The sequence below is a fragment of the Penicillium riverlandense genome (assembly GCF_028828495.1).
Source record: "Penicillium riverlandense strain IBT 135883 chromosome Unknown utg000011l_segment0_segment0, whole genome shotgun sequence".
Lineage (NCBI taxonomy): Eukaryota > Fungi > Ascomycota > Eurotiomycetes > Eurotiales > Aspergillaceae > Penicillium > Penicillium riverlandense.
In genome coordinates, this window is record NW_026643201.1 from 482,791 (window position 1) to 506,993 (window position 24,203).

The 24,203-nt window shown below is 53.6% G+C and overlaps 9 protein-coding genes across 9 annotated transcripts; 6 read left to right on the top strand and 3 right to left on the bottom strand.

Annotated features, from left to right (window-relative positions):
• Nucleotides 1-269: 269 nt before the first annotated feature.
• On the bottom strand, nt 270-7,543 carry tor (putative TOR pathway phosphatidylinositol 3-kinase TorA; the record flags this gene model as incomplete). Its single annotated transcript, XM_057202295.1, has 3 exons — nt 270-659; nt 718-7,349; nt 7,417-7,543. 3 exons carry the CDS (start codon nt 7,541-7,543, stop codon nt 270-272), a joined length of 7,149 nt encoding a protein of 2,382 aa, XP_057047579.1.
• Nucleotides 7,544-8,074: 531 nt separating this feature from the next.
• On the top strand, nt 8,075-9,233 carry N7474_010886 (SDR family oxidoreductase; the record flags this gene model as incomplete). The annotated part of the gene is made up of 4 exons (XM_057202296.1): nt 8,075-8,096; nt 8,154-8,205; nt 8,256-8,388; nt 8,436-9,233. The coding sequence occupies 4 exons, from the start codon at nt 8,075-8,077 to the stop codon at nt 9,231-9,233; spliced, it is 1,005 nt and encodes a 334-aa protein (XP_057047580.1).
• Nucleotides 9,234-9,464: 231 nt separating this feature from the next.
• N7474_010887 (mitochondrial 37S ribosomal protein bS1m) lies at nt 9,465-10,877 on the top strand (the record flags this gene model as incomplete). The annotated part of the gene is made up of 1 exon (XM_057202297.1): nt 9,465-10,877. The coding sequence occupies one exon, from the start codon at nt 9,465-9,467 to the stop codon at nt 10,875-10,877; it is 1,413 nt and encodes a 470-aa protein (XP_057047581.1).
• Nucleotides 10,878-11,132: 255 nt separating this feature from the next.
• N7474_010888 (40S ribosomal protein eS17) lies at nt 11,133-11,731 on the top strand (the record flags this gene model as incomplete). The annotated part of the gene is made up of 4 exons (XM_057202298.1): nt 11,133-11,153; nt 11,217-11,342; nt 11,397-11,594; nt 11,651-11,731. The coding sequence occupies 4 exons, from the start codon at nt 11,133-11,135 to the stop codon at nt 11,729-11,731; spliced, it is 426 nt and encodes a 141-aa protein (XP_057047582.1).
• Nucleotides 11,732-12,229: 498 nt separating this feature from the next.
• On the bottom strand, nt 12,230-13,264 carry N7474_010889 (Rtr1/RPAP2 family protein phosphatase; the record flags this gene model as incomplete). Its single annotated transcript, XM_057202299.1, has 1 exon — nt 12,230-13,264. The coding sequence occupies one exon, from the start codon at nt 13,262-13,264 to the stop codon at nt 12,230-12,232; it is 1,035 nt and encodes a 344-aa protein (XP_057047583.1).
• A 119-nt stretch (nt 13,265-13,383) lies between these two features.
• N7474_010890 (SH3 domain protein) lies at nt 13,384-17,830 on the top strand (the record flags this gene model as incomplete). The annotated part of the gene is made up of 3 exons (XM_057202300.1): nt 13,384-13,419; nt 14,160-15,825; nt 16,032-17,830. The coding sequence occupies 3 exons, from the start codon at nt 13,384-13,386 to the stop codon at nt 17,828-17,830; spliced, it is 3,501 nt and encodes a 1,166-aa protein (XP_057047584.1).
• A 537-nt stretch (nt 17,831-18,367) lies between these two features.
• On the top strand, nt 18,368-19,766 carry cwc25 (U2-type spliceosomal complex subunit CWC25; the record flags this gene model as incomplete). Its single annotated transcript, XM_057202301.1, has 2 exons — nt 18,368-18,396; nt 18,503-19,766. The coding sequence occupies 2 exons, from the start codon at nt 18,368-18,370 to the stop codon at nt 19,764-19,766; spliced, it is 1,293 nt and encodes a 430-aa protein (XP_057047585.1).
• Nucleotides 19,767-20,714: 948 nt separating this feature from the next.
• N7474_010892 (Zinc finger mynd-type protein) lies at nt 20,715-22,425 on the top strand (the record flags this gene model as incomplete). The annotated part of the gene is made up of 2 exons (XM_057202302.1): nt 20,715-20,825; nt 20,989-22,425. The coding sequence occupies 2 exons, from the start codon at nt 20,715-20,717 to the stop codon at nt 22,423-22,425; spliced, it is 1,548 nt and encodes a 515-aa protein (XP_057047586.1).
• A 633-nt stretch (nt 22,426-23,058) lies between these two features.
• N7474_010893 (DUF1993 domain-containing protein) lies at nt 23,059-23,565 on the bottom strand (the record flags this gene model as incomplete). Its single annotated transcript, XM_057202303.1, has 1 exon — nt 23,059-23,565. The coding sequence occupies one exon, from the start codon at nt 23,563-23,565 to the stop codon at nt 23,059-23,061; it is 507 nt and encodes a 168-aa protein (XP_057047587.1).
• Nucleotides 23,566-24,203: the final 638 nt, after the last annotated feature.

Consider the following 24,203-nt stretch of genomic DNA (forward strand, 5'->3'; position numbering starts at 1 on the left):
GCGTCTTCCCCAGGATTTCCCCAGATTTCACATGCGCAGTGCTAACTATACTCAAGCAAGTCCGGATATCAATCATTAAGGACGGGACTGACAGAGCAAGAAGAAACCACCACCAACAGGCACCCCAAAAGAGGCCAAAAACAGACAAGCAAAAAAAGGGAAGGCCAGGTAAGTCTACATACAAGGTAAATGAAGAGACGGAAACACTCGTAATCACGTCGTCAACAGACTCCAACAAACTCCGAAGTCCAGTCAGAAACAAACAGGAATCACCAGAAACTACACCATCCGATCCAGTGCTGGCAGATGTTCTCGACGTTTGTGGCTTGCGCGAGTAGCTTGTCCACCTGGTCGCTGATACCCAGCTCCTCGTAGTGCTTGAAGTCGCGACCCGTCAGCTTCTCCTTGACCCGCGCAAGCACTTGCAGGGCTCGGGCGTTTTGTGCCTCGCGCGCCTCTTGAGGAACATTTTCCTGGGTATCGAGGATACCGCCTTCGAGGATGGATGGCCGGCGGGGGCGAGAGAAGTTGCTCGGCTGTACTCCGTGCTCGAAGTTGATACCCTCGATGATTGACTGTCGGCGTTCAGCCGTCAGTGATACGCGGTCCGGGGATTCTTGTGCGCCGAGACGCCAGTTGATCAAGGGGTCGTGAATGAACTAGATAGGAAATTAGTTGGCTGGTAGGCATGCGAAAAGAAAAGGGGAAAAAGCTTACGGCTTCCAGAACAGCCATCAACGAGTCCTTGTTCTCCCGCAGAACACGCATAACAGCCTCGCAGGTGATGCGGTAGCTTCCCTCGATGTTGCTGACCTCCATGGCGAAAGTCAACATGCGCGTAAGTCGGAATGGCACTCGTTCGGGATACTTCTCCCGGTGCATCGCCACCTCGAAGCAGTCACCAAAATCGATGTGGACAACCCGGCCAGTTGTGCGATCCAGAAGCAAGTTCGAAGGATGCCGATCTCCCAGACCAAGGATGTACCCAACCATTGACATGACTCCAAGAGACCGGGTATAATTGGTACGCCGCTCCAGCCAAGACTCGGAGCTCTTGCTCTTGAGCCATAGCACGCGGTACAGATCTTTGCCGGTAGTATTGTCCATGGCATATCCAAACACTTCGACCTTCTGCATGAGAGTGAGGCTGTCGTAATCCGGTGCCATCTGAAGCATGATGCGGTGCTCGATGTTGAGCAGAATGCGGCGGCTCTCACGGTATTCCTTGATGAGGGCGTGCAGGGTGTCACTGTTCCACACCCATCCCAGCAGACCAGAGCTCTGGGACAACGGAATGGCGGGGAAACGCTGTACTGAGAGATGGCGCTTGAAGCTCTCGCCATCGTTGTCGAGAAGAGTGTTGATCAGACCAAAGAGCTGCATGACTCTCTCATCCTGTCGAATATCCTCGTGTCCCTTGACAAGATACATGTAAGAACTTCCGTTACTGCCCTTGAGCGTCATGCGTCGCGGGCGTTTCTTGGTCTGGAGGACATGTAGGATCGGATCAAAGCTCATAATTCGAATCACGGGGCGACCACTCTGGTACGTTCCCGGCACAGCAAGGTCAAGATCGGAGCAATCCTTAAGTCGAGGGGAGACGTATTTGAGGTCAAGAATGGAAAGCTGGGGGAGTTGACGGCTGATCTTGCGGAATACAGTGTAATAAAGATCCCATGCTTGGTTTAGATCACCAATCTCTTCCGTATCGCGATAGAGCATGCAGTAGTGCCTAGCCTCCGCGAGATCGCGCCCGAAGGCCTGCGCGAACGACACCTCTCGGAGCGTCTCGGCCCCCTGATCCAGCATATCATGGAGAGGCGCAAGCGTCGCGAACATGCCTTCGACATTGTGGTCACCAAAGTAGAGACGGGAGGCCTCCTCCAAACCTTCATGCCAGAGTTCGTGCCACAATACCGCGACTCGAATCAATTCATGACTCACAAGATCGGCTTGCTCGACGAGTTTGGCACTGTGCTGGCGCATACTTTCCATGATGTTGCTCGCAGACTGTGAGCGCCGAGTGACGTTCGATTTCATTGCCACTGTCAACGGATACACCAAAGCCTGTGGGTGTGCTTTTCCAACCTCGGCAAGCAATCTATGAACGGAGCCGCGAACTCGGATGTTGGGCTGGTTGATTCGCGCGATTAGCTGAGGAGTAACAGCGAGCCAAGTATCGATATTGACTGCAGTAAACCCTTCCGTGACGACCGTGTTGACTTCATGGTCACCACCGTGAGTGAACCAGAGCGTAAGCAGACGCAGAGTGTCTTGCAGAGACGAGGTTGAAGACAAGGCGATAGACCGGAGGAAACCGCGGATGGCAGGGATGACATGCTCCGTCACAATGTGTGCTGGAACTGGTGCAGGTACACCGTCCCGGCTCGCTTGACTGGCAATTGTCGTGACGACTTCGAAATTGGCCAAAGCCCAGGCGTGCCACGCTTTGTACGAATCACGGTTGTACTGGGTCGCAGCTGAGTACGCGCTGAGGACATCACGTACATTCTCTGCACGCCAATCGCCTCTCTGAAGGGTTGTCTGCCACTCGCCTTGCCGCAGGTAGCTCTTGGAAAGAAGCTTCCGGAATTTGGCAACGTCGCCAACCCGGTCGCGCACACCCGTGGCATCTGCATGATTCGATTCTGTGATGCCGTTAACACCATTGATACCGTGGTGATCTGCGGCGTGTGTGAGCGCATTGTACTTGGACAGGTCATCGGTCAACCCAGAGGTAAACTCTTTCAGCGATGTGAGTGCGTCTTGTTGGTGGCCACTTGCCCAATTGAACTTGAGTCGAGCGTAAGTGACCTCGGGAGGCGCAATAGTTCGCGTGCCATTGTCGTCAGTGACGACTGTCTCTAATGCCGCAAGCGATCGTTCCGCGAGACCCATGCGGTTAGATTTGCGGCACAGGTTGGCGAACTTGATTGACATGTCGAGATCCTCGCGAGGAGCAGTCACGAGTGCGCGAACCTTGAGCATCCGCTGCCAGACTTCTACGTTCTGCTGACAACCCAGCAGGCGATGGTTCCAGGTTTGGCGGATGGCTTCTTGTTTCTCGGGATCACCAATATTTTGTTTGTAAGTGATGATTTCCTCCAATTCGGCAAGCATCTGGACTCGGACGACGACGTTGTAAGCGCGATTATACGATTCTCCAAGCAGCGCTGACAGTTCGGTGTCCAGGCCGTTCCGTGCCTTTTCAATATACATGTTGGCCTCTTCGAATTGGTTGCGGTGGATGGCGAGAATAGCCCCGAAAAACGACCGATCGGGAGACTGTTCCTTCATGACTCCAAGGTAAGAGTCCATCAACTCCCACTGGCGGCGGCCCCAGGCGGCGGCAGCAGCCAGAGGAGCAATAGCCCTGCGATGCTCCAAGGATGCCTGGTTCCACTTCTCCTGAGCAAGATCTGACAGCACCTTCCACTCTCCAAGAGCGTGCAGACACCGCATCTTACCCATCGTGATGCCAAACGAGTCAGGATCAGTTTTCTCTCGCCGTTTGTAGGCAGCCAGGGCTTCATCCCAGCGCTGGAGTTTCTCGAACCAGGTTTCCTTAAGCTCCACATCGCGATATGCTTGAGCTTTGCGAAGGATACCGATGGCGGCATCGGACTGTTGCAGCTGGTTGTTGATGGTGATCAACGCCTCAACAGCACCCGAGTTCTGATCCTGTTCAAACTCCAGCTCTTTGTAGTGAAGAGCTTTGGCAAAGGCATGGCATTTGGCAGCGTATTTACCAAGGGTACGGATGTCGATGGGAAGGGCCTTGTCGTCGTGCTCCATAAACTCGGCAAGATTCAACAAAATCTGCAGGATCTCCGGAGGAATGTTCGGAGATGTAAGAGCCTTCTCAATCGATCGAACCAATTCCTCTTGGTATTGATCATACAGCTCAGTCCAACACGACACAAACGCGGCATTAAAGAGATCTCTTGCCAATGGTTGATAGATACCAGCCAAGCTGGCACAGGCTCGCAGGGCCGGAGAAGGAGATTCCTTGAGAAGCTCAACGCTGAATCGACGTATCCACTCCTGCCAATCCTCACGAGTGGACTTCTGTGAGGCATCCCATGCATTTTTGAGATGTTGTTGGTTCACCACAATCTTCTTTTGTCCGATTTCAGCGAAATTGTTGTCATCGGTCATGGAAGCATAGTTCTGCTCCGGGTTTAAATCCTGAGGGAGCCCCTCGCCCTTCTGGAGCTTCGTCACCAGAACCTGGTAGTTGACGTGAGTGATCTGATGATGCTTGAGAACCTTGTTCAAAAGATGAATGTAGTGCGTAAAGTCCTGGCCAAGTTGGAAGATAAGAGCACAAATGCAGTCCATAGCAGCCTGGCGCAAGATGCGGTCGCTGCCCGCCACAACACGAGATAGGGAATGCACCATGAGAGATGCAAAGTCAGAAACATTGACTTGTCGTGACAGTTTTGTCAGACTGTCGATTGCGGACTTGCGGATGCTCTGCGGGTTTTGCGCTCGATCAAACAGGCGAACAATAGCAGGAATGATGAGATGCATGTATTCCTCTCCACTGGAACCAAATATTAAGAAGGCATGGAGGATCCTTTCTGAAGGTTGGCGACGCGGTGTATTATCCTTCTCGAGTGTGTCCAACATCAAGGGCACCAGACCAGCAAGGTACTTTCGGAATTCGCCTTCCAACGACATGGCAACGGCTTCCACCAATGACACGATGGTGCCCTGTACTTGATATGAGGCATCCCAATATTCGCGAACGACCTCGATGATCTCTGGCAGAAACGCGCGGATATGTTGCCTGACAATGTTGACCAAGATGGCCATCTGGTTGAAGTAAGACTCGAGACGGCTGGCCGGAGAGCTTCTGATCACCGAGATGAAGCCTGGGATGATTTGACTCAAAAATGGTACACACTTCAAACCCAGAGTCTTGAAAATGGTGACAATGGCATCGATGACCGCGGAGTGGTATTGAGCAAGAGAGTTCTCGCGCAGGATATTCTGCATCAGGGTATGAATGACCACCGTAGGATAGTATTCTTCATTGGACGGCGTGAGTCCCTGCATGATCAGAGCGACATCGGACACATTTTGGATCTCGTTGATGTGATGAACATCTGGCTCAATCTCACTGATCTGCTGGTACTTGTATGGATCAAGGGCACCGAGGACACCAAGGAGCTTGATGGTCTCTTTGCGTAGGGACCCTGTCTGTTCCGTTTTGATGATGGTGATGAGCACGGCAAGCAGATGAGGATATTCAAGGTAAGGTTCGATCACGTAGCCCGAGTTGCTGGCTAACTGTCCCAGTGTCCGCAAAGCGGATTCCCGCTTTGTATGCGAAGAAAGATCCTGAAGAGAATCCAAGATGATGGGCATGATCTGCGGCAAGTATCGCCTCATTTCAGCACCACCTACATTGGCAAGCTCGCCAACGGCCTTCAGTGTGGTAGCCGCTACACCCGGATTGCCGTCCGTCGCCTTTGGTAGCAATGCGGTCACCATGGGATCGACATACGACCGGATCAATTTGGTCGCATTAGAGACAAACAAGCTGATGAGCTGGGCTGTTTCTTCCTTCTGGCGGGCCGTGTTGGCAAACCCAAGCCCCGTCAGAAGATTGACCAGCAATTTTCGGAGCGGTGGGAAAACATAGGCCGGGTTGACACTGGAGAGCCGGCCAATGATGCAGATTGAGGCTTCTTTGACAGCGAAAACCTCATCATTGACGGCTAAGAACAAACAGCGAATGTTCTCGGGGCGTGCAAGATGGCGGTCAAACTTGCGATCTAACGACCACAGAACTGTGCGGCGGATCTCGGGGTCGGGATCGCCGACGCCGACAGTCAGCAACTTGTCGATGACCTCGCTGACGACCTGTATTGAGTGTCCACTGGTTTGGTTGATAATGGGATCATGCACAAAAAGCTGACAGCAGGTGAGAGCCGACGCCTTTCGAATCTCGGGGCTGTCATTTTCCACGTAGTTGATGGCAACGTCGCGCACAAACTCATTCAGGATGTGACCAGAAAAGTCAAAGCTTCCCAAGGTGTGAAGAGCGAGTGCAATCTCCGAGTCCGAGTGGACCTCGTGAAGTGCAAAGTCCTTTGCGAAAGATGGCATTGGCGGAAGTCGATTTTCTGGGCATCCGAGCGGCCGGAACGGCGTGCCACAGAGGATGATGCTTAGCATATCGAGAAGTTTTTCTTGAATGGTAGGTTTGATGGGAGGAATGTAGTGTGCCATGTCGACCAACGCCTGCGTCAAAGATTCACTGAGACCGCAGGCAAATATCGGGTCGAGCAAAGCTTCGATGTACTTGCTGAGCGCCTGTCCCACAGCAAGGGAAAGCATACTAATGCACTCAAACATGGGCGCCTCGACGACACCCGCTCGGTTTCTCGCTTTCATCGCAAGACCCTCCCGGATGTAGATGATGATCCCGTCCAGATATTGCGCGATGGCGGGACCTACTGCGTTCGCAATATTCCCGATTGCAATGAAGGCCGAGTTCCTTTCCTTGTCCCTCTTGAGTTGCGCTTGTAGATAGATCATAAATCGGTGCAGATATATCTCCGTAAAATCGACAGGAGCGTAGGAGGCAAGGATAGGAATGGTGAGGACGACCTGAGTGCGAATCTTGGGATCGCGGTGGTCCTTGAGGCGAAGGACAATCTCGCAGGCGTTGCGATAGTGCTCATTCATAAACATTGTGCCTTTCAGAATCAGCGCTTTGAGGATGAGAAGTGATCCATGGATCCACTCGACGTTGTGAGATTTCAAGCCCAGCAGAGCCTCGTCGTAGATTCTCGCAAACCACTGCTGGCGGACCTGGATATCTCGGGCCGCAATGATCTCGAAGCATTCGCCCACGGCCTCCGCAGCGGTTTCGCGAATGAGGACCTTGGGGTCCCGCAACGCGACCCAAACCAGTTCGAAGATCTGCGGTACGAAGCCGTAGAGCAGGGTCGGTGATCCCTTGGCCAGTTCCCGGATGACGAGCACAGCGGCAAAGCGCCGACTCTCCTGACGCTCCGACTGAAGCCATTCCAACGCCGATTGAATTTCACTTTCTACCAGTTCCGCCGTCAGGGCCCCGCCAGGCTTCGCTAGACGGCCCAGCGACCGGGCCGCATATACCAACACCACGTTATCATTGCTGCGAAGGGCGCTGCGCAGGTAGCTGGCAAAACGAGTGGTTTTTTGGGCGGCATCGACACCATCGAAATCGATTAGACGGTCGAGCGCGAGGAGACCGCCGATTCTCTCATTGGCATCGCTGCCGGTCACAACCAGCTGGGCGATGCGTTGGCTGACCGTGTTGTAAAACTCGACAAATTTCTCGGGGGCCCAGTCTGGATGGAAAGAAGAGAACGGTCAGTGGGATACTTTTTGGTGGTCAACGTGGGCTCGATCACATACCCCGTGAGACGGAGAGGACGTTGTCGTAGAGCTCGTAGGCAGCTCGCACCCTAGTCTCCTCGTTCTTGGATTTGAGCTCAGTGAACAGCCGCTGGGTCACATCTGTGATGGGACCTGCTTGTGCCATGGTGAGCCGCAACACACCCCAGAGACATTGAAGCCAATGTCGGAAAGTGGAAAGTGAAGATGGGAAGGACGGAGGTCAGGTGCTCGGGGGAGTCGTGTCGGGCGCACGGTCCACTTGGTGTTTGTCACCACGAGAGCAGGGCCGACCGACTACCTAGAACGAAGAAGTATAGGGGACATGATATTATTCGTTGTCTTTATGGTGATGGATTATTTGTCTGTCGTGATTTATTATTTAGGATCCTGGTTTGAATTACAAGCCAGTAGTACGGTATAGATTCATGAACCATGCATAGTTACAGAAACAGGATCTCTCACCGTTCAGTCCTTGCCGCAGTTAAGCGTAGATCTATCTATCGGCAGAATTAAATAATATGATTCAGGGAAACCAGCCACTGAAAGGGAATGCGGTATTTGTAATCCAACTATGTCCCATGGTGGGGAATATGACGAGATTGAGGGGTGTCCTGATAAAGCCCCAGTCCCCTTCCTTCCAACTTTCCTCTCTCTCACTCTTAACATATACATCACCATGGTGAAGGTGCTCTTGACTGGTATGCAATATGCAGCTCTAAGCCTAGATTTGGAGCATTGACTCACTATATTCTCAGGAGGCAGTGGCTTCATTGCCGCCCACATTGTTGATATCCTGCTGCAGCATGGGTATGAACCCCTCTCTCAATCAACATCACCAATTCTGACCGGGAAAACAGCTTCGATACTGTCGTCACAGTTCGCTCCGAGGAGAAGGGAAAGCGCATTATCGATGCTCATCCCAACACGCCCAAGGAGAAGCTGTCCTATGTGGTGGTGAAAGATGTCGCCGAAGATGGTGCCTTCGATGAGGTAACACTTAACTTGGTTCTACCATGCCTGTATACTAACATGTATAGGCTGTCAAATCAAATCCTCCATTTACCTATGTCCTTCATACTGCAAGCCCTTTCCATTTCAATGTTGCAGACCCGCGCAAAGACTTCCTGGACCCCGCTATCAATGGAACCACGGGAATCCTAAAAGCAATCAAAGCATACGCGCCAACCGTCAAGCGAGTGGTCATCACTTCGTCCTTTGCGGCAATTGTGAACCCGAAAAAACATCCCAAGACCTACAGCGAAAAGGACTGGAATCCGGTCACCTGGGAGGAGGCCATGGACCACTCCAATGTCTACCGGGCTAGCAAGACCTTTGCAGAGAAAGCCGCCTGGGACTTTGTCGAGAACGAGAAGCCCAAGTTCGACATCGCCACCATCAACCCTCCCCTCGTGCTGGGACCTATCGTTCATTACCTCAACTCCCTCGAGGCCATCAATACGTCCAACCAGCGCATGCGAGATCTCGTCCAGGGCAAGATGAAGGAGGGCCTCGCCCCCACGGGGACATTCCTGTGGGTGGATGTCCGGGATGTAGCACTTGCACACGTCCGAGCCATCGAAGTCCCCGAGGCTGGCGGACAGAGATTCTTTGTCACGGCTGGCTATATGTCCAACAAGGCACTGGCGGATAACATCCGTGAGACGCACCCGGACTTGGAGTCGAAGCTGCCACCCAAAGACTCCCCAGACGATCTTCCTTCCGGCATCTATGGCATTGACAACTCGAGATCCAAGGAGGTGCTGGGGCTGAAATATCGCTCGCTGAAGGAGACGGTCGCAGACACGGTTACTTCATTGCAGGCTGTTGGCGCTTAGATTGTCAGATGGAGGGGAGATATATATACCAAAAATTTGAATGCCAGCTTTTTTAGAGATTTCTATTGTATCTCTTTGCAAAGACATGCAAGCTCAAAATACGTAGAGAACGACCGACATTATTTACTTCCCCTTGGCAATCCTGCGCGTTTGGTCTCTACGTTCTGCCGGATCCACACCCTCAACTTTTCCTCTCCGACTCGCTCGGTTCAATCCCATCGTCACAGCAAGATGGCGTCCGCCAGGTTATCGCCAACGGCGAATCTCTTGCGGAAGTCTCGTCTGTTTGCCCTTCCACCGGCCTTAAACCCGCCTCAGGATCCGCCAACGTCCAAGGCTGTCCGCGAATCCGACACCGCGACACTCCCTTACCCGACCCGAGCCTCGATCGTGACACCGCGAACATCACTAGCCAAGGGCGATTGGGGTCTGAAGCGGGCGTTACCGGCAAAGTCGACGTCAGAAAAATCTTCAAGACCGATTGTCCGGTTGAACGCTCTTGACACATATGAACATGTCACCGACTTTGACTCTGCCGCGGACCACACCCTTACCCTTCAAAAGTTCCAGGAGCTGCACATGCCTATATCGCTTCCCTTCGAGATGAAATATGCGACGAACGTTATGCCGGAGCATAGGAGTCCCTTTGAACAATCCCTCGACAACTCCGAGACGAGCAAGCGCCTGGGCGAACCGGGGGTCAAGCAATACCGACACACCGGACCTTGGCTGGCTGGACTGACGGAAGCCGAGTTCGCAACCTACCTGAAAACAGTGAGTCGTCGGAAGCCTGAGCTTCTGCGACAACTGCGTGAACAATTGGTTGAGAAGCGCATCGCCGAAGCCCGGAAAAAGGCCCAAGACAACGGAGAGGATTTGGAAACGCTCGCACCTCCCACCATCACGGAAGAGGATTTCCAACGGTATCTGAAGACCCTGCGTGCAAACCCGACCGAGATGGGACCCGTTCTCTTTAAACTGTTGGACCTTTCATCGTCTCCGGATCGGCCTAATGACCGAGTTGCGAACACGGCTTACGAGGCCCCTGGGACCAGTCTGGCGGCCATCGACTACGCTAAGAACGGTCCTCCGCGCACACATCCCTCTGCGGGTCTGTCATATTCGCGGTCGCACGCACTGATATACAACCACCCCAAGTACGGACCGCAGGTCACCCAGAAGCCGGTCCAGGCCCGCATCTTGCGTCCCAAGGGCCGCTTTAGGGGCCGGGCGTCCAGGGCCGTTGCGGGTGTGGGTGGTATTGCAGTGGAGGATTTGAATGGGATGACCTTCCATACCGACATGCCGGCTGGCCTGATGTCCTTCGACGCGTCCATCCCCGGCGGTGCCAAGTACTGGGCCAGTCCAATCCGGGCCTCAATTGATACCGATGGCCGAATTCGCCTAGTGTCTAATCGCGCCTCGGAAATGGCCAAGCTTCCTTACGGTATCGAAGAATACAAGCCGGCCGAAGGCACGAATGTCTCAGACGTTGCCCGTGGTGCTCACGGTCGGGTCCCTCGATTGGACCGGACCCCGTTGAACCAGGCGCGTTGGACGACTCCGGCGAACCGACCGACTCGACAGCCCATGAAGGGCACGGAGGATGTCGCTCGCAGCCTTGTCGAGAAACTTGGATCTTAGGGCGCAGCATTGTACGATTAGAAGAGGTGGTGTAAAGCCACTCCCATCATTATTCCTGTTGTGATATAGTTAAATCGAGCCTCCATTTCATTTGTACTGTCCATTGTTGCCTGACTTATCGGGTACCAATATATTATGTAACCATAATTATTTCACGTGACTGGTTAGGGCTAGGGCTGGCCACACACAAGCGAAACCCATTCAAGTCGGATCTCTGCCTCTCCTCGATCATCCATCCAGCCAACAACCGCCAACATGGGTCGCGTCAGGACTAAGGTGAGCATACCATTGTGAACCCCTCACTTACTGCATACCTTTCTAATATTTCTTTTCCTCCAGACCGTCAAGCGCTCCGCCAAGGTCATCATCGAGCGCTACTACCCCAAGTTGACTCTCGACTTCGAGACCAACAAGCGCATCTGCGATGAGATCGCCATCATTGCCTCAAAGCGTCTTCGCAACAAGGTGAGAAACGCACAATTCCACATTATGATCTGCCCTAACTGACCTTGTGACTAGATCGCTGGCTACACCACCCACCTGATGAAGCGTATCCAGCGTGGCCCCGTCCGCGGTATCTCCTTCAAGCTCCAGGAGGAGGAGCGTGAGCGCAAGGACCAGTACGTCCCCGAGATCTCCGCTCTGGACGTCTCCCAGACCGAGTCCGGCCAGCTGGACGTCGACACCGAGACCAAGGATCTGCTCAAGTCGATGGGCGTAAGTCAAACCTAACATTTTCTCAAAACCCATTTACTAAATGACAATCTCCACAGTTCGACAACCTCAAGGTCAACGTCGTCACCGTCAGCCAGCAGCAGGTTGCTGAGCGCCCTCGTCGCTTCGGTCCCCGCTAAATGCACCCACACCCGACCCCCTACAAAAAAACCAACTTCATGTCTTGTCTCTGTTCGGTCGACTCCTGGCGTTTATCCGATAACCCACTGGCTTGCGTGTCTTCGCTCGACTTATCTTAGGTTCTAAGAATGGAGGCTATGCAAAGATGAGGAATGAAAACTATGATTCTCTGAGATCGGTGTCGCTGATTCTCTCTACATGAGGGTTGATGCTTGATTGCCAACTACCCTTCCTCTTCGTGTCTGTCTCAGGGCAGATCTACGTAGGATTCAGCAGGTTGGGGACTTGTCTGAAGAAAGACCTTCCGTTGGTCGGGACTGTGCATGGTTTCTGCGTAGGTCCCGCAAAACAATACCGAATGGTCATTTGTAAGATGTAGTATTTCGTAGATATACATTGCTGCCCCCTGGGTATAAAATCAAATGCAATGGGAAAACAAAGAAAACGCCGGAGAACATCACAATGCTCAAATGCTATGCCACGGCCTGCGCCGTCTGTCAAATCTGATCGAGCACGTCTCCATCATCATCTGCTGCTCGCTGCTTGCCCGGTTCCTCCGAAGGCACATAGCCCTCAATGGAACCTCCAGTGGCATCCTCCGGCCGCAGCTGAGGAGCAGCAACTGGGTGATGCAGCTCAGGTTCCTTCTCCTGGATCCGAACATCAACACGACCATCCCGGAACACAAGACCGGCATCACCGCGCTCCAGAGCAAGTTCCTTCCCGCGATCGGTATCCTGCAACGACAAGTTGCCCAATTCCAAATCTGCCGTAACATCTGCCTTCCCCTCCACATCCTTTGAAGATGAGCCTGTAGTAGTCGAAATAGTCGCAGCAGCAGCAGCCTCCTGCATTCGCTTCGCACGCGCCTCCTCCAGGAGCAGAATATTCCTATTGCGCTTATCCCCTGCACGCCTCTCCCAAACCGGCTCTTCGGCGAGCTGCACACGAATAAAAAGCGCCCTCTCCGCACAATCATCCGAGCACCACTTCTCCAACGTCTCCTGCGGGACGATATCCATACTGCGTCCTCGGCCACCAGGCCCACTCCCTTTAGCACCCCATTTGACCTTGAAGCTGCCCTGTTGCGCGGAACCACTCTCTTCCTTGCGATGTCTGCGCGGACAGAGCCCGTAGCCGCAGAGCTGATCGTAGTTCCGCTCCAGAACCAGGTTATCGTAGTCGCTGGGGCGGAAGGGGATCAGGGCTGCTTTGAAGGTGCGCGCATCTTCGGCGGAGGGTGTGGCGGGATCGGCGGATGGGGACGTCGGGAGCGTGACTAGGTCCAGGATCCGGTCGAGAATCAGGTTCTCGGCGTCTTTTTGGGCTTGGATTTGGTGGGCGTGCTGCAGGGCGATGTCTAGGTGTTGGGCTGTTGCGCCGGGTCGGGCGAGGAGGTACTTTTCTTGCTCTTCGGGAGTGAGTTCGGAGGGGGGTGCTGGGCGAGGTTGTTGGGCGTTGACGGCGGCGTAGGCGGTGGGTAGTGAGGTTTTCAGGGTGGACTGTTGTGCCCGGTCTGGGGGGGTGGCCATGGTGGGCGAAGGTGGTGGAATGAGATGGGTCAAGTTGGATGGTTGGAGGAAGAGAGAGAAAGGTGGCCGGGGTGAGAAGTTTGGGTCGCGAGCAGAGAGGCAAATTCCCCCAGATTGTGATGGGGGCGCCCAATGAACAGGCTGCTGAGCTGGCAGTCTAGGTGGTAATAATTAAATTAACTAGTGAACTATGCGTTAGTTATTGTCCATTCCAATCTGCGAATGGGAAGCGCATCCCGTCTCTTATATACATCTGGTGACGTCGGCCTCGGGCAGCTTACGGACTGGGGGTATAGAGCACGAACCCGTCAGACAGACTATCCTGATAATAATCATCACTATTTTCTATGATCATGTAGAATCAACATCCCCATAACCAATACTACAATCATAATAGCAGTGTTCGTAGTCGATCTGCCCTAGTGGATCTCATCCCGCCAAGTGACGACCGACCACCTCACTAACTACTTCTCCCCCCATCCTTTTTCCACCCTCCTTCCTCTCCATCGCCTTGGCCCTCCCATCTTCCCCCCCCGGCTCACAATCTCTGGCCTGATCCAAGGCTGCTCGGTCCTTTGTGTTTCAACTGGTGTGTTCCCACTGTTCCCCCATCCCATCCATTCTCCCCCCTCCCACCCCCCCCCCCCCTCATCGTCATCTCTCCTGCTAGGCACCACCGCCTATGTTTCATCCACGCTGACTACCACCCTGTCCGTGACACAGCAATTTAATCCTCCCACTGCACGCTACAGGTCTCAGCGCTGGTGCTTCGTCTTGTACAGTCCGCCTTCCCTCTCCAGTGACTGCCGTCACACACCGGTTGTTCCGCATCGCCCATTGTTCTGCCCCCACCCCTCTCCCAGTCCTGTATTGAGCGAGAATTCCAACGGACCAGATGTCCAGCCCGCCGTTCACGGTGAAAGCCGTCTTCGAGTATGCGTCGGGCCATGATGACGACCTCAGCTTTCCGATTGGTCAGGTCCTGACCGTCACCGCTGAAGAGGATGCTGAGTGGTACTATGGTGAATACACAGACGGCTCGGGAGCAAAGCAGGAAGGTATCTTCCCCAAAAACTTCGTCGAACGGTATGAGCCGCCTGCTCCCCCGCGCCCGTCGCGCCCGGCCAGGCCGAAGAAGGAGGCTGAGCCTGCTCCCCCGCCGGCTCCGGCCCCCGTGGAATCCCCTGTCGTGGAGAGCAACTCGCAGCCGGAGCCAGAGCTAGAGGAGCAGGCCACCGCAGAAGAGCCTGCGCACCCCCAGCCAGCTCCTACTCAATCTTCTCAGCAGGCGGCCTCGCTTCCGCCGGCGACACAACCGGCTGCCCCTCCACCCCCTGCAGCCTCCAAGCCCCCGCCTCCGGCTGTCGCAGAGAAGCCGAGCGGTTCGTCGTTCAAGGATCGCATTGCCGCCTTCAATAAGCCCGCCGCGGCACCAGTCACACCTTTCAAGCCCAGCGGCTCGTCATCGTCCTTCATTAAGAAGCCGTTTGTGCCGGCTCCTCCCAGCAAGGATTCCTACGTCCCTCCACCAAGGGAACCTGCCCCCAAAATATACAAGCGGGAGGAAGACCCTCAAGTCCAGGAACAAATTGCTCGCGAGCCTCCCGTCTCGGAGAGCCGGCCGCCGCCCCCGCTTCCCACTGAGGCGCCGGCGGAGGGCGAAGAAGACCAGCCCAAACCCACCAGGCTTAAGGATAGAATTGCCCTCCTGCAAAAGCAGCAGCTGGAACAGGCTCAGCGTCATGCGGAGGCGGCCCAGAAAAAAGAGAAGTCGCGACATCCAAAGAAGCAGGCTGAGGGGCCGGCTGTTCCGGCGACGCCTGGAGAGGAACTTGAAGAACCTGAAGAACCTGGAACAACTGAAGCTTTGGAGTCTGCGCGTGATCCCAGTGTCGATACTTTGAGGGGTAGTGCTCATGCTCCGCAAGTGCCCACGCCCTTTTCGCCGCCAGAGGAGATGGTCAGTGATACCAACGACGCCGACTATTCTGCTGCAGCAGATTCCGAGGATGCTGGAGAAACCTCCACCAGCAAGGATGAGGATGAGGAGCGTTCTCATCCAAGCATCCAGCGTCAGCCCTCGTCGCGCTCTGTTGAACAGCAAGGCGACGAGGCGGATGTCGAAGAGGAGACCGGTGAAGAAGAAGAGGAAGATATGGACCCTGAAACCCGACGCAGGATGGAACTGCGAAACCGCATGGCCAAGATGAGCGGTGGAATGGGCATGATGGGTCTCTTCGGACCTCCCGGCGGCATGCCTACTGCTGGAGCTCGCAAGCCCAAGACTCCTGGCGAGTCGGAGAAGAGACTTGGAGAGTCGGAGGTTACCTCCCCTACCAATGCTCCCCCGGTTCCTATGGTTCCAATGCCTGGGATGAACATTGGCAGCAAACCGCCCCGTCCATCTGCCGATGTCGAGAAGGAGGAAGAAGAGCCTTTGGCAACCCCTGTCTCTGAGCAGCATCCTGCATATGAGGTTGCTGACGTGGAAGATACGGTCCGCGAGGGTGCTCTGCCCCGTAGGTCTACTGACCGGGCACCACCAGTTCCTCCATCTCGTGGTAAGATGCTTTGTATAACTGTTTGTGGTATGGCCAGCTAACCTAACATAATGCACAGCTCCCGCCCCACCACCCCGAGACTCCCGCCCCGTCCCACCTCCAGTGCCAGTTGAACATCCTGCTTCTCCTCCGCCAGTTCCTGGAGGTAGGTCCTGCCCACTTTTTCCCCGTATGGAAATGCTTACGTTTATTACCAGGTCGACCAGCTCCTCCGCCCCCTAAACCCGCAGACACTGGAGATGAATCAGATGATGAGCTGTCTGTGCATACCGGGAACTTGTCGTTGAGCGCTGCTCCGCCAGCAGTTCCTGCACCAGCGGCCCCGGACCATGTTGACTCTCGCCGTTCCTCGGCCTACGACACCCCGTCTACCATTGGGTCAACTCCAACTACGGAGAAGGATAAGAGGCTTAGTCGTCCTCCTCCTCCCATCCCGCAAAATCCGCCTATGCCGCCATCGCAAGGCCGCGCTCCTCCCCCACCACCCCGGGATCAGCTACGCCGCCGGTCCACTGCTGATAGTCGTAGCAGTGCCATCTCCGCACCCCGGCAGGCAGGCGAGGAAGCAGAAGGCGAGGTCACGGAGTATGACGGTGACTATGACACTGATATTGCGTCCTCAGCGAAGTTCAAGGACGCATTGAAGTCCCACGAGCGTGACTCCAGCTTCGATGAGGGCACGATCACCGATGACCATTCTCTCCATTCGCCCATAATCTCCCAGGAAACCCGCACGGCTCCACCGCCGCCTCCAAGTGCCCCAAGGGCAGTCCCACCACCTCCTCCGAGCCAGCCACCGCGAAATGCTCGCGCATCCATCGACACTCCTAGAGGGCCGCCTCCACCTCCGCCCCCCAAGGAGTCATCGGGTGGTGATGATGAGGAGGAGTACGATCCTTTCAACTACTCTACTCCTCAACACGGCCTGCCTACTCCCCCGCCTCTTCCTCAGGGTCGGCGACCAGAGGCACCCCCTCCTCCGATTCCGCAAGCACAGGCCGCCGATGAAGAAGATGATCTGTACGAAGCTTCTCCCGTGCAGAGTCCGCAAAGCTATTCTACAACGCAGCACGAAAAACGGCCTTCTCTCGCACCACCGCCCCCGCCGAGCCAAGCACCAGCCATTCCGTCTCCATCCGCATCTCGAAGCCAGCGTCAGTCTATGGATTTTATGAGAGCCCAGCCCAATGTCCGGCGATCTATGGACGTCTCTCGTCCATCTGTGGATCAGGGATGCATTGCCCAGGACATTGATCTTGCTGAGAATACCCTTTGGTGGACCCAGCCCAACACCCCTCCGCCAGTTTTCCAGAACCGCAAAGATCTTCTTTATGAGGTCGAAGAGTCTTCCTCCACGAAGCGAGGTGGCAAGACAATGGTGTCCAAGGATGTCTATGTGCTGTTCCTTGATTATTCTCAGACCGTGGTGACGGTGCAATTCGATGCCAAAAACCCTGCAGACGCCTCCCTGGAGCAGCGCCATGAATCCCCGCCTCTCCAGCCCCGTCAGGACCAGCTAGAAGAGGCGCACGTCCAACTCGGCACCCGAATCTCCGAAGCCATCAACTCAATCCAAAACACGACGGTGGGCGACGGTACTCCCTTCGGATTGATTCAGCATCTACTCAGCCCCCTGTCTGATGCGCTACTCCCTGTCGGCACACGAGCCTATGGTGCATTGGTCTACTCGAACCTGGCCAACGCGTCCGTCTCCCAGAACGACGAGATCCGCGCCGGTGACATCGTCAGCTTCCGCAACGCCCGGTTCCAAGGACACCGCGGCACCATGCACCAGAAGTACAGTGCCGAGGTGGGCAAGCCGGACCACGTCGGTGTTGTCGTTGACTGGGACGGCACGAAGAAGAAGATCCGGGCCTGGGAACAGGGTCGCGAGAGCAAGAAGGTCAAGATTGAAAGTTTCAAGCTGGGCGACCTGCGCAGTGGCGAGTGCAAAGTATGGCGCGTGATGTCGCGCAACTGGGTGGGCTGGGAGACCGGCAAATAAAGTCCTCATTCTTCTTTGTTCTACATCGATTGTTGGGTGGGGATCGCGGTTGTATGAGTGGAATATAGCTCTTCTCTCTCCTGTCTATCTTCCTTTTGTCCTTTCTGTCTTCTTCGTGTCCCCTTGTATCTAGGGGGGTCACCCTTCCGCTGCTGGGTGGGTAATGGGAGAGAAAACAGCAAAGATGTCTCTTTTTGTGTCATGGAGAATTGAGCGAGCGTTTTTCTTTTTCTTTTCCTTTCATGTGGTAAATTTTTGCATGATTCTATTTATACTTGGTTCTGCTCTGGCGCCGAGATCTTCCCTTCGTTTGAGTCTTCACAGGTGTTAGTGAATCGAATTCATCTCGATGTATATCTTTCAGGTCCATGTAGCAGTAGTCTGAGAGTTGGTGCAGGTCACATGATTTTGTGGCCTGAGGCATGAGTGGCGCTTATCCTATTCCCGTATCAGGCAGTTATCGCAACTTCTCCAACCCAACCCAACCTCCATCTCTTCTCCCACGCCTCGCCTCTCCTCAGCACCACAGACTTCAAAATGGGTGGCGGTGATCTGAACTTGAAGAAGTGAGTACTCCGAATGTCATCTCTGCCCATTCCCCTCTCCTCTCGTCACCTCTCTCTCCATCTCTTCACAAACTCAACAAAAAACTAACCACCAACCCTCCACCAGATCATGGCACCCCTCGCTCCTACGCAACCAGGAGCGCGTCTGGGCTGAAGAAAAGAAAGCCCTCGATGAGCGCAAACGGATCGACCAGCTCCGGCGCGAGCGTGAAGAAGAGCGCCAGATCCAAGAGCTGCAACGTCTCCAAGAAGCCTCCGGGAAGGGCAAGCAACAGAGCCGTGTCGACTGGATGTATCAGGCGCCCTCAGGCGCGACGGGCCAGTACTCCGAGGAGATGGAGGGGTACTTGCTTGGCAAGCGGAGGATTGATGGGATCTTGCTGAAGAATGATACGGATAATAAGAAGTTGGAGAAGGGAGCGGATGTTGCGAATGGCGCAGATGGTGCTGCTCCTACGCCTGGCGTGGTTTCGGCGAGGGATACCATGACGAAGGTTATGAATGATCCGTTGCTGGAGGTCAAGAAGAGGGAGCAGGCGGCTTATGAGGCTGCGGTTAAGGAGCAGTTGAGGAGGAAGGACAGGGAGGAGAAGCGTGGCGGTCGTGAGAGGGAGAGAGATCGTGATCGTGACCGGGATCGCCATTCCAAGCGCAGACGATACAGTGATGAGGCCGAGGATGATCGTCGGCATCGGCACCACCACCGCTCGTCGCACCGTCATCGGTCGAGGTCGCCCGCTTCGCCGGAGCGGTCGTCACACCGCCGACACAGGAGTGAGCGAGAACGTGAACATCGAGATGATCGACGCCGTGGAGAAGATCGTGATCGTGATCGGGGCCGTGACAGGAGGGACGACGACAGAGCCCGTCGAGATGATCGTGATCGAGACCGCGAACGAGATCGTCGCGATCACCGTGAAAGACGCGACTCATATTCCAACCGCCACCGCGATGAACGGCGCGACTCAGATACTCGGCGAGGCTCACCATCTCCGCGTCCAACGCAAGACCGGAACAACCGCGAGTATTCTAACAACAACAACAACCGGCGAGACCGTGACCGTCCTTCTGCACCGTCCCACAATATTCCCAAGAACAACAGACCCGCACCCGACCAGAAAGATCTAGAAGAAGAGCGCCGCCGCAAGCTGGCAGAGATGCAATCCAACGCCAGCGAAATGGAGGATATTCGCCGCGAGCGGATCGCTGTGATCTCCGCCGAAGAAGAGAAGCAGCGGGAGGTGGAAGAGCGGCAGCGCTCGGATAAGGGCCGGTTTGTTTCGCAGCTGCATCAGCGCGCGCAGGAGGATAGTTTGGATGAGCGCATTCGGAGGGGGCGTGGTGGGTATGCTAAGATTGAGGCGGATTGAGGAGTTTCTTCCAGAGGGTTTCTTTATCTTTCACGTCGTTACTTCTTCCTTTTTTCATATTGAGTCTTTCCTCGTCTCATACATGGATACACGCCTGTATTTCTTAGTATTTAGTTTGATATTCTTAGCTTGTGGCTGTGGTCTCTACTACCTTCATGGATATTAGCTAAATGGATATTCCTCTTATTATCATGCACAATTCATATTCATATCCATATCATGCAAACAATGCTATTGTTGATAATATTCCATTTTTCCCACATCTTGAATAGGCTTGTACAAGACGCACGACTTGTGTCTATGGTCGAAGCCGTTGAGGTAGTATGCGAAAGTTCAAGATGAAGGTTGCAGGGCCGCGTTGGTTTATGAACTCGCTTGGGAATGAGAATATCGCTTCAGGGGTTATTACGAGGAAATGCGAGAAACAGCCCTATTAGATGCTCCCATTGTACCCTTGCATGGTTTGGCGCGGGGTGCCACTAACCTCGTTCAGTAAACGGTGCTGCGCCAAGAGACGGCAAAATACGAGCTCTCAGCCTCCCCAACAATAAGTACGGAGAAGACCAGAGATTTTCAAAAGATGGGGAAAGACCTGGCTAATTCTCTCCACACTCTTTATTTTCCGTTCCTTTTAGGCTGCCTCGAAAACGAACGCCCTAAAATACAAGAGCCTACTAGGTCTTTACAGGATGAAACAAACGCTCGTGTTCTTGACCTTGACGGCTTTTGCCATTCCGTGCTCTTCCCAGTCTTCTCTTCTTGACAAACTTCCAAATTGCGCTGTATCTACCTCTTTCTCTTAACCCTCCCTATATCTTTGATTTATACCCAGGGGAGTTTTACGGGACTTGCGGAATGGCTTAGGGAAGAGAAACAGGTAGAAGATATTGAGGTGGCACAGAAGCTAACGGCTACGATTTTAAACCACATAGCTATCCTGCGTTGATGATGTGCTACCTGCATCATGCACCGGTGTCTCGTGCATCTGTGACTCGCCGTCTTCTATCTCGTACATCAGTTGCTGTGTCTATAAGGAGTGCGATTCCGCTGACCAAGAAAGTAAGTCATCTCATTTCGAACTTTTGGAGAAGGCTGTTAGGACCTTTCGATGTGAAGCAAGGGTTAATATACAACCCAATCCACTTTTAAACACTGATTAATTCACCTGGCATTTCTTTTAGAGACGATCGAGGTAGCAAATGGAATCTGTAGCTCCAGTGAGGTTACTCTTCCTTCGTCTGCCGGCTGCTCGTCGACTTCATCGACCACTTCCTCGTCGCTTTCCTCTACAACCACCTCTTCCACGACGTCTACTGGACACGCCATCCCGACATCCAGTTCTATTGGGACGAGTTCGTCGAACTCCGGGTTATCCACCGGCGCCAAAGTAGGCATTGGAGTCGGCGTCGGTGGTAGCATCTTCCTGATACTACTTGCCCTCTTACTATGGTATCTAAAGCGCCGTCGTGGCCGGGATCTAGGGAAGTCTGCGACTGTGGCTACCCACAAGCCGGCCGGAGACGATGTTGGAGGTCAGGGCTTCGGCACAGGCCTGCGGACACAGGCGCAACCGATTGTCTCGCTCGGATCGACGCCCCCGGACTTGGGTGGCGCTAATCACTGTGGTCACTGCGGTACACCAATCACGACACCATTCTGCACACGGTGTGGTATGCCGTCAAAGCTCAAGGGTCATACAAATTTCGCAGCACCCCAGGAAATAGGCCTTACTGATACCCCAGCGCGACAGGAGATAGACTCTGCAGATGTCACAGCACCGCAGGAGATAGGCGCAACAGATGCCGTAGCACTACATGAGATGGATACCGGGTACTCAAAGGCAGACCAAGGTGACAACAAATATCTCGCTTCTCGGGCTACAAGGCAAGGACCTTTAGTCCCGATTCACGACTCCCAGAAAGGACAAGCTGAAACCGCAAATATTGCAGTACCTGCCCTGGAGCACTCATCAATGTCGACCTCCGCCGATGCAATATGCACAATGTGCAACCTTCCTGGAGTAAATATTTGTGCTGGTTGTCGATCTTCACGATACTGCTCTAACGAATGTCGCGATCGAGATTGGCCTACTCATAAGCTTCTCTGCGATTCATTCAACCACTTTATCACCTCACCACTTTCCACAGACCGAAATGTCACGTTCAAGCGGGCGATTCTTTTCCCTGCGGATGCAGAAACACCTCGCTTCGTGTGGCTCAAATGTACCCTGGACCCAAAGGGATTCGAATATGATGATTCCGGCAGTATGCTAGGTGATGGACATGCCTTCCCCGGCCGAAATTCGATGAAAAGAAATCCCGTCAGAGAAAAGGAACTTGATTACAACATCGAAATTGTCCATCGCGACGACTTCAAGCACGATGGATCAAGAATCAACCAAAGTATCCTGACAGCAACTCAACAGAAGACGGCATATCCCTGGGCCGGCAACGTTGTGGCAGTGAGGCGTGAAGGATCGCGGTCAAATCCCGGTGTCGTTGGAAATATGACTATGGAAGACTTTCGACATACTACGGATTATTTTTCCGCTTATGCTTCAAATCCACAGGACTTCGGTTCCTCTCCGAAGCAGATTCGGCAAATGGATATTTACGACCACCCAGGCATTTTGGCGTATTTGAAAAAGAACGTGCACTAGGGGAAAGGTGCAACCTAGGGACGTCGGTTTCCGAAGGGCTTTCAAGAATCTTGGCTTTGTATGATCTATTATACTCTCTGTGGAAGGAATCAGCTAAACCCCTAATCGTAATTAGAAGAAAAGAGGTCTATAAACTCTTTTCCTTCGTTGCCTTTGTCTTCATTGCCTCTTCCATGGCGAAGGCTGTGCTACTGCTGTGAATGACTTATCCTAGAAGGCCAACATAATTCGCGTTTGTGTCTATCAATAGCTGTTGCTCTGTATTACCGCTTCCTTCGTTAGTGACGTCTACCCATAGCTCGTACCGCCCGTTTGTGGCCGGCACAGACCTCCAGGGCCTCGATCGTGTGTGGATATGCGCGACAGTGCTTATATCACAAAAGTCTGTTTATAGTGGGTGACTATAGATCATACCAAAGCTATGTTATGGGTACAGTACCCTTCAAATTCCGTTTTACCTCTATGTTCTCACGACTTGATTCCCGGAAAATAAATTCCTGATAGAATCATTGTCAGCGATGTTATTCGGAGGATCAACAGCTGTGCCTAGATTCTACAAACGTGTAGGAAGAGAACTGGTGATTCTGTGCGCTTTGTTGAAGTCAAATGTTCTGATCAACGGTAAGCTAAGCCTTAGGAAGTTACAAAAGGCAAAATATAATCCGCCTTGCCCAAAGGCACGCCTTCCTTGCGCAAGATGCCATAGGCAGTAGTAACGTGAAAGAAGATATTAGCCTGCATAATGCACGCGTATGCAATACCAGACAGGGGTATCATATTCCCTCCCAGAGGCGTGGGCGCGACATCCTCGCAATGTTCGAGGATGATGTCTTTGTCAACCGCGTCGAGGGCCTGGAGCGCCTTGTCGATGCGCGTATACATTTCCGCATATGTGTAGACAAGATCCTTGCTCGTGTCTTCGGTTGGGAATGGTTCGGCTGTCAGTTTAGCCAGAACCAGCGATGTTTGCGCGGTTGCTGCGAACACTTGATAGCTAAGTGATTTCATGTCATCGTGGAGTCGACAGGACGGCAGACTGGAAGCGTCGGGCCGCTCCTCGCCTTTGTGGAGGATATGCGAAAGCGCGGTTAAAGCCCGCTTTGTCTGGAGAACAAAGCCCTCATAAATGGTGTACACCATGATGGCAATCGGACTTGGGACTATGGATATGAAGTTTGTGTTTGAAAAGATACTCTACATCGGAACAGGGGAGGTTGGTTGATTATGTAGCTTACCATCGTTCCTAGGAAAGTGGATACGCTGTGCGGCCGCACGATGGTGAAGACATAAGCACTAGCGTTGCGGTAGGATAAAGTTAGGCCTCCAGTGAGTCCAGCCATCGGCGTCGAGCGCGTCCCACGCCAGTGCAAAGGTGAGATATGAAAAGAGACCTACAAAGGAATGGAAGGTGTTACTAATTTTCTGAAAGGCTGTATCCCGATGGGTGTTCTCGACTATTCTTCCGTCGGAGTTGAGAACTTTTCTTACTGTACGAAGACAGTTAGAAGCTGAAGGAATCTGAGGGGATGTTGGTAAAGTTACTCGTCGGCTCGACTCCACTTTCCAGTCCACTAGATGGGGAGGGGCTTGTAGATTGCATATTGGATGGCGTAGGGGGCTTGCACAGTAGCAAAGAGGTGGAGCATGATCCGAGTTGTGTTCCCATGATCCATGCTCTACAGGTTGAGATATATCATCGATGTCATAATGGCTCATCTCTGAAATCAATCACTTGCAAAGCCCCTGTCAGCTCCATGGGAGAGCCAGATTCGGTTTGA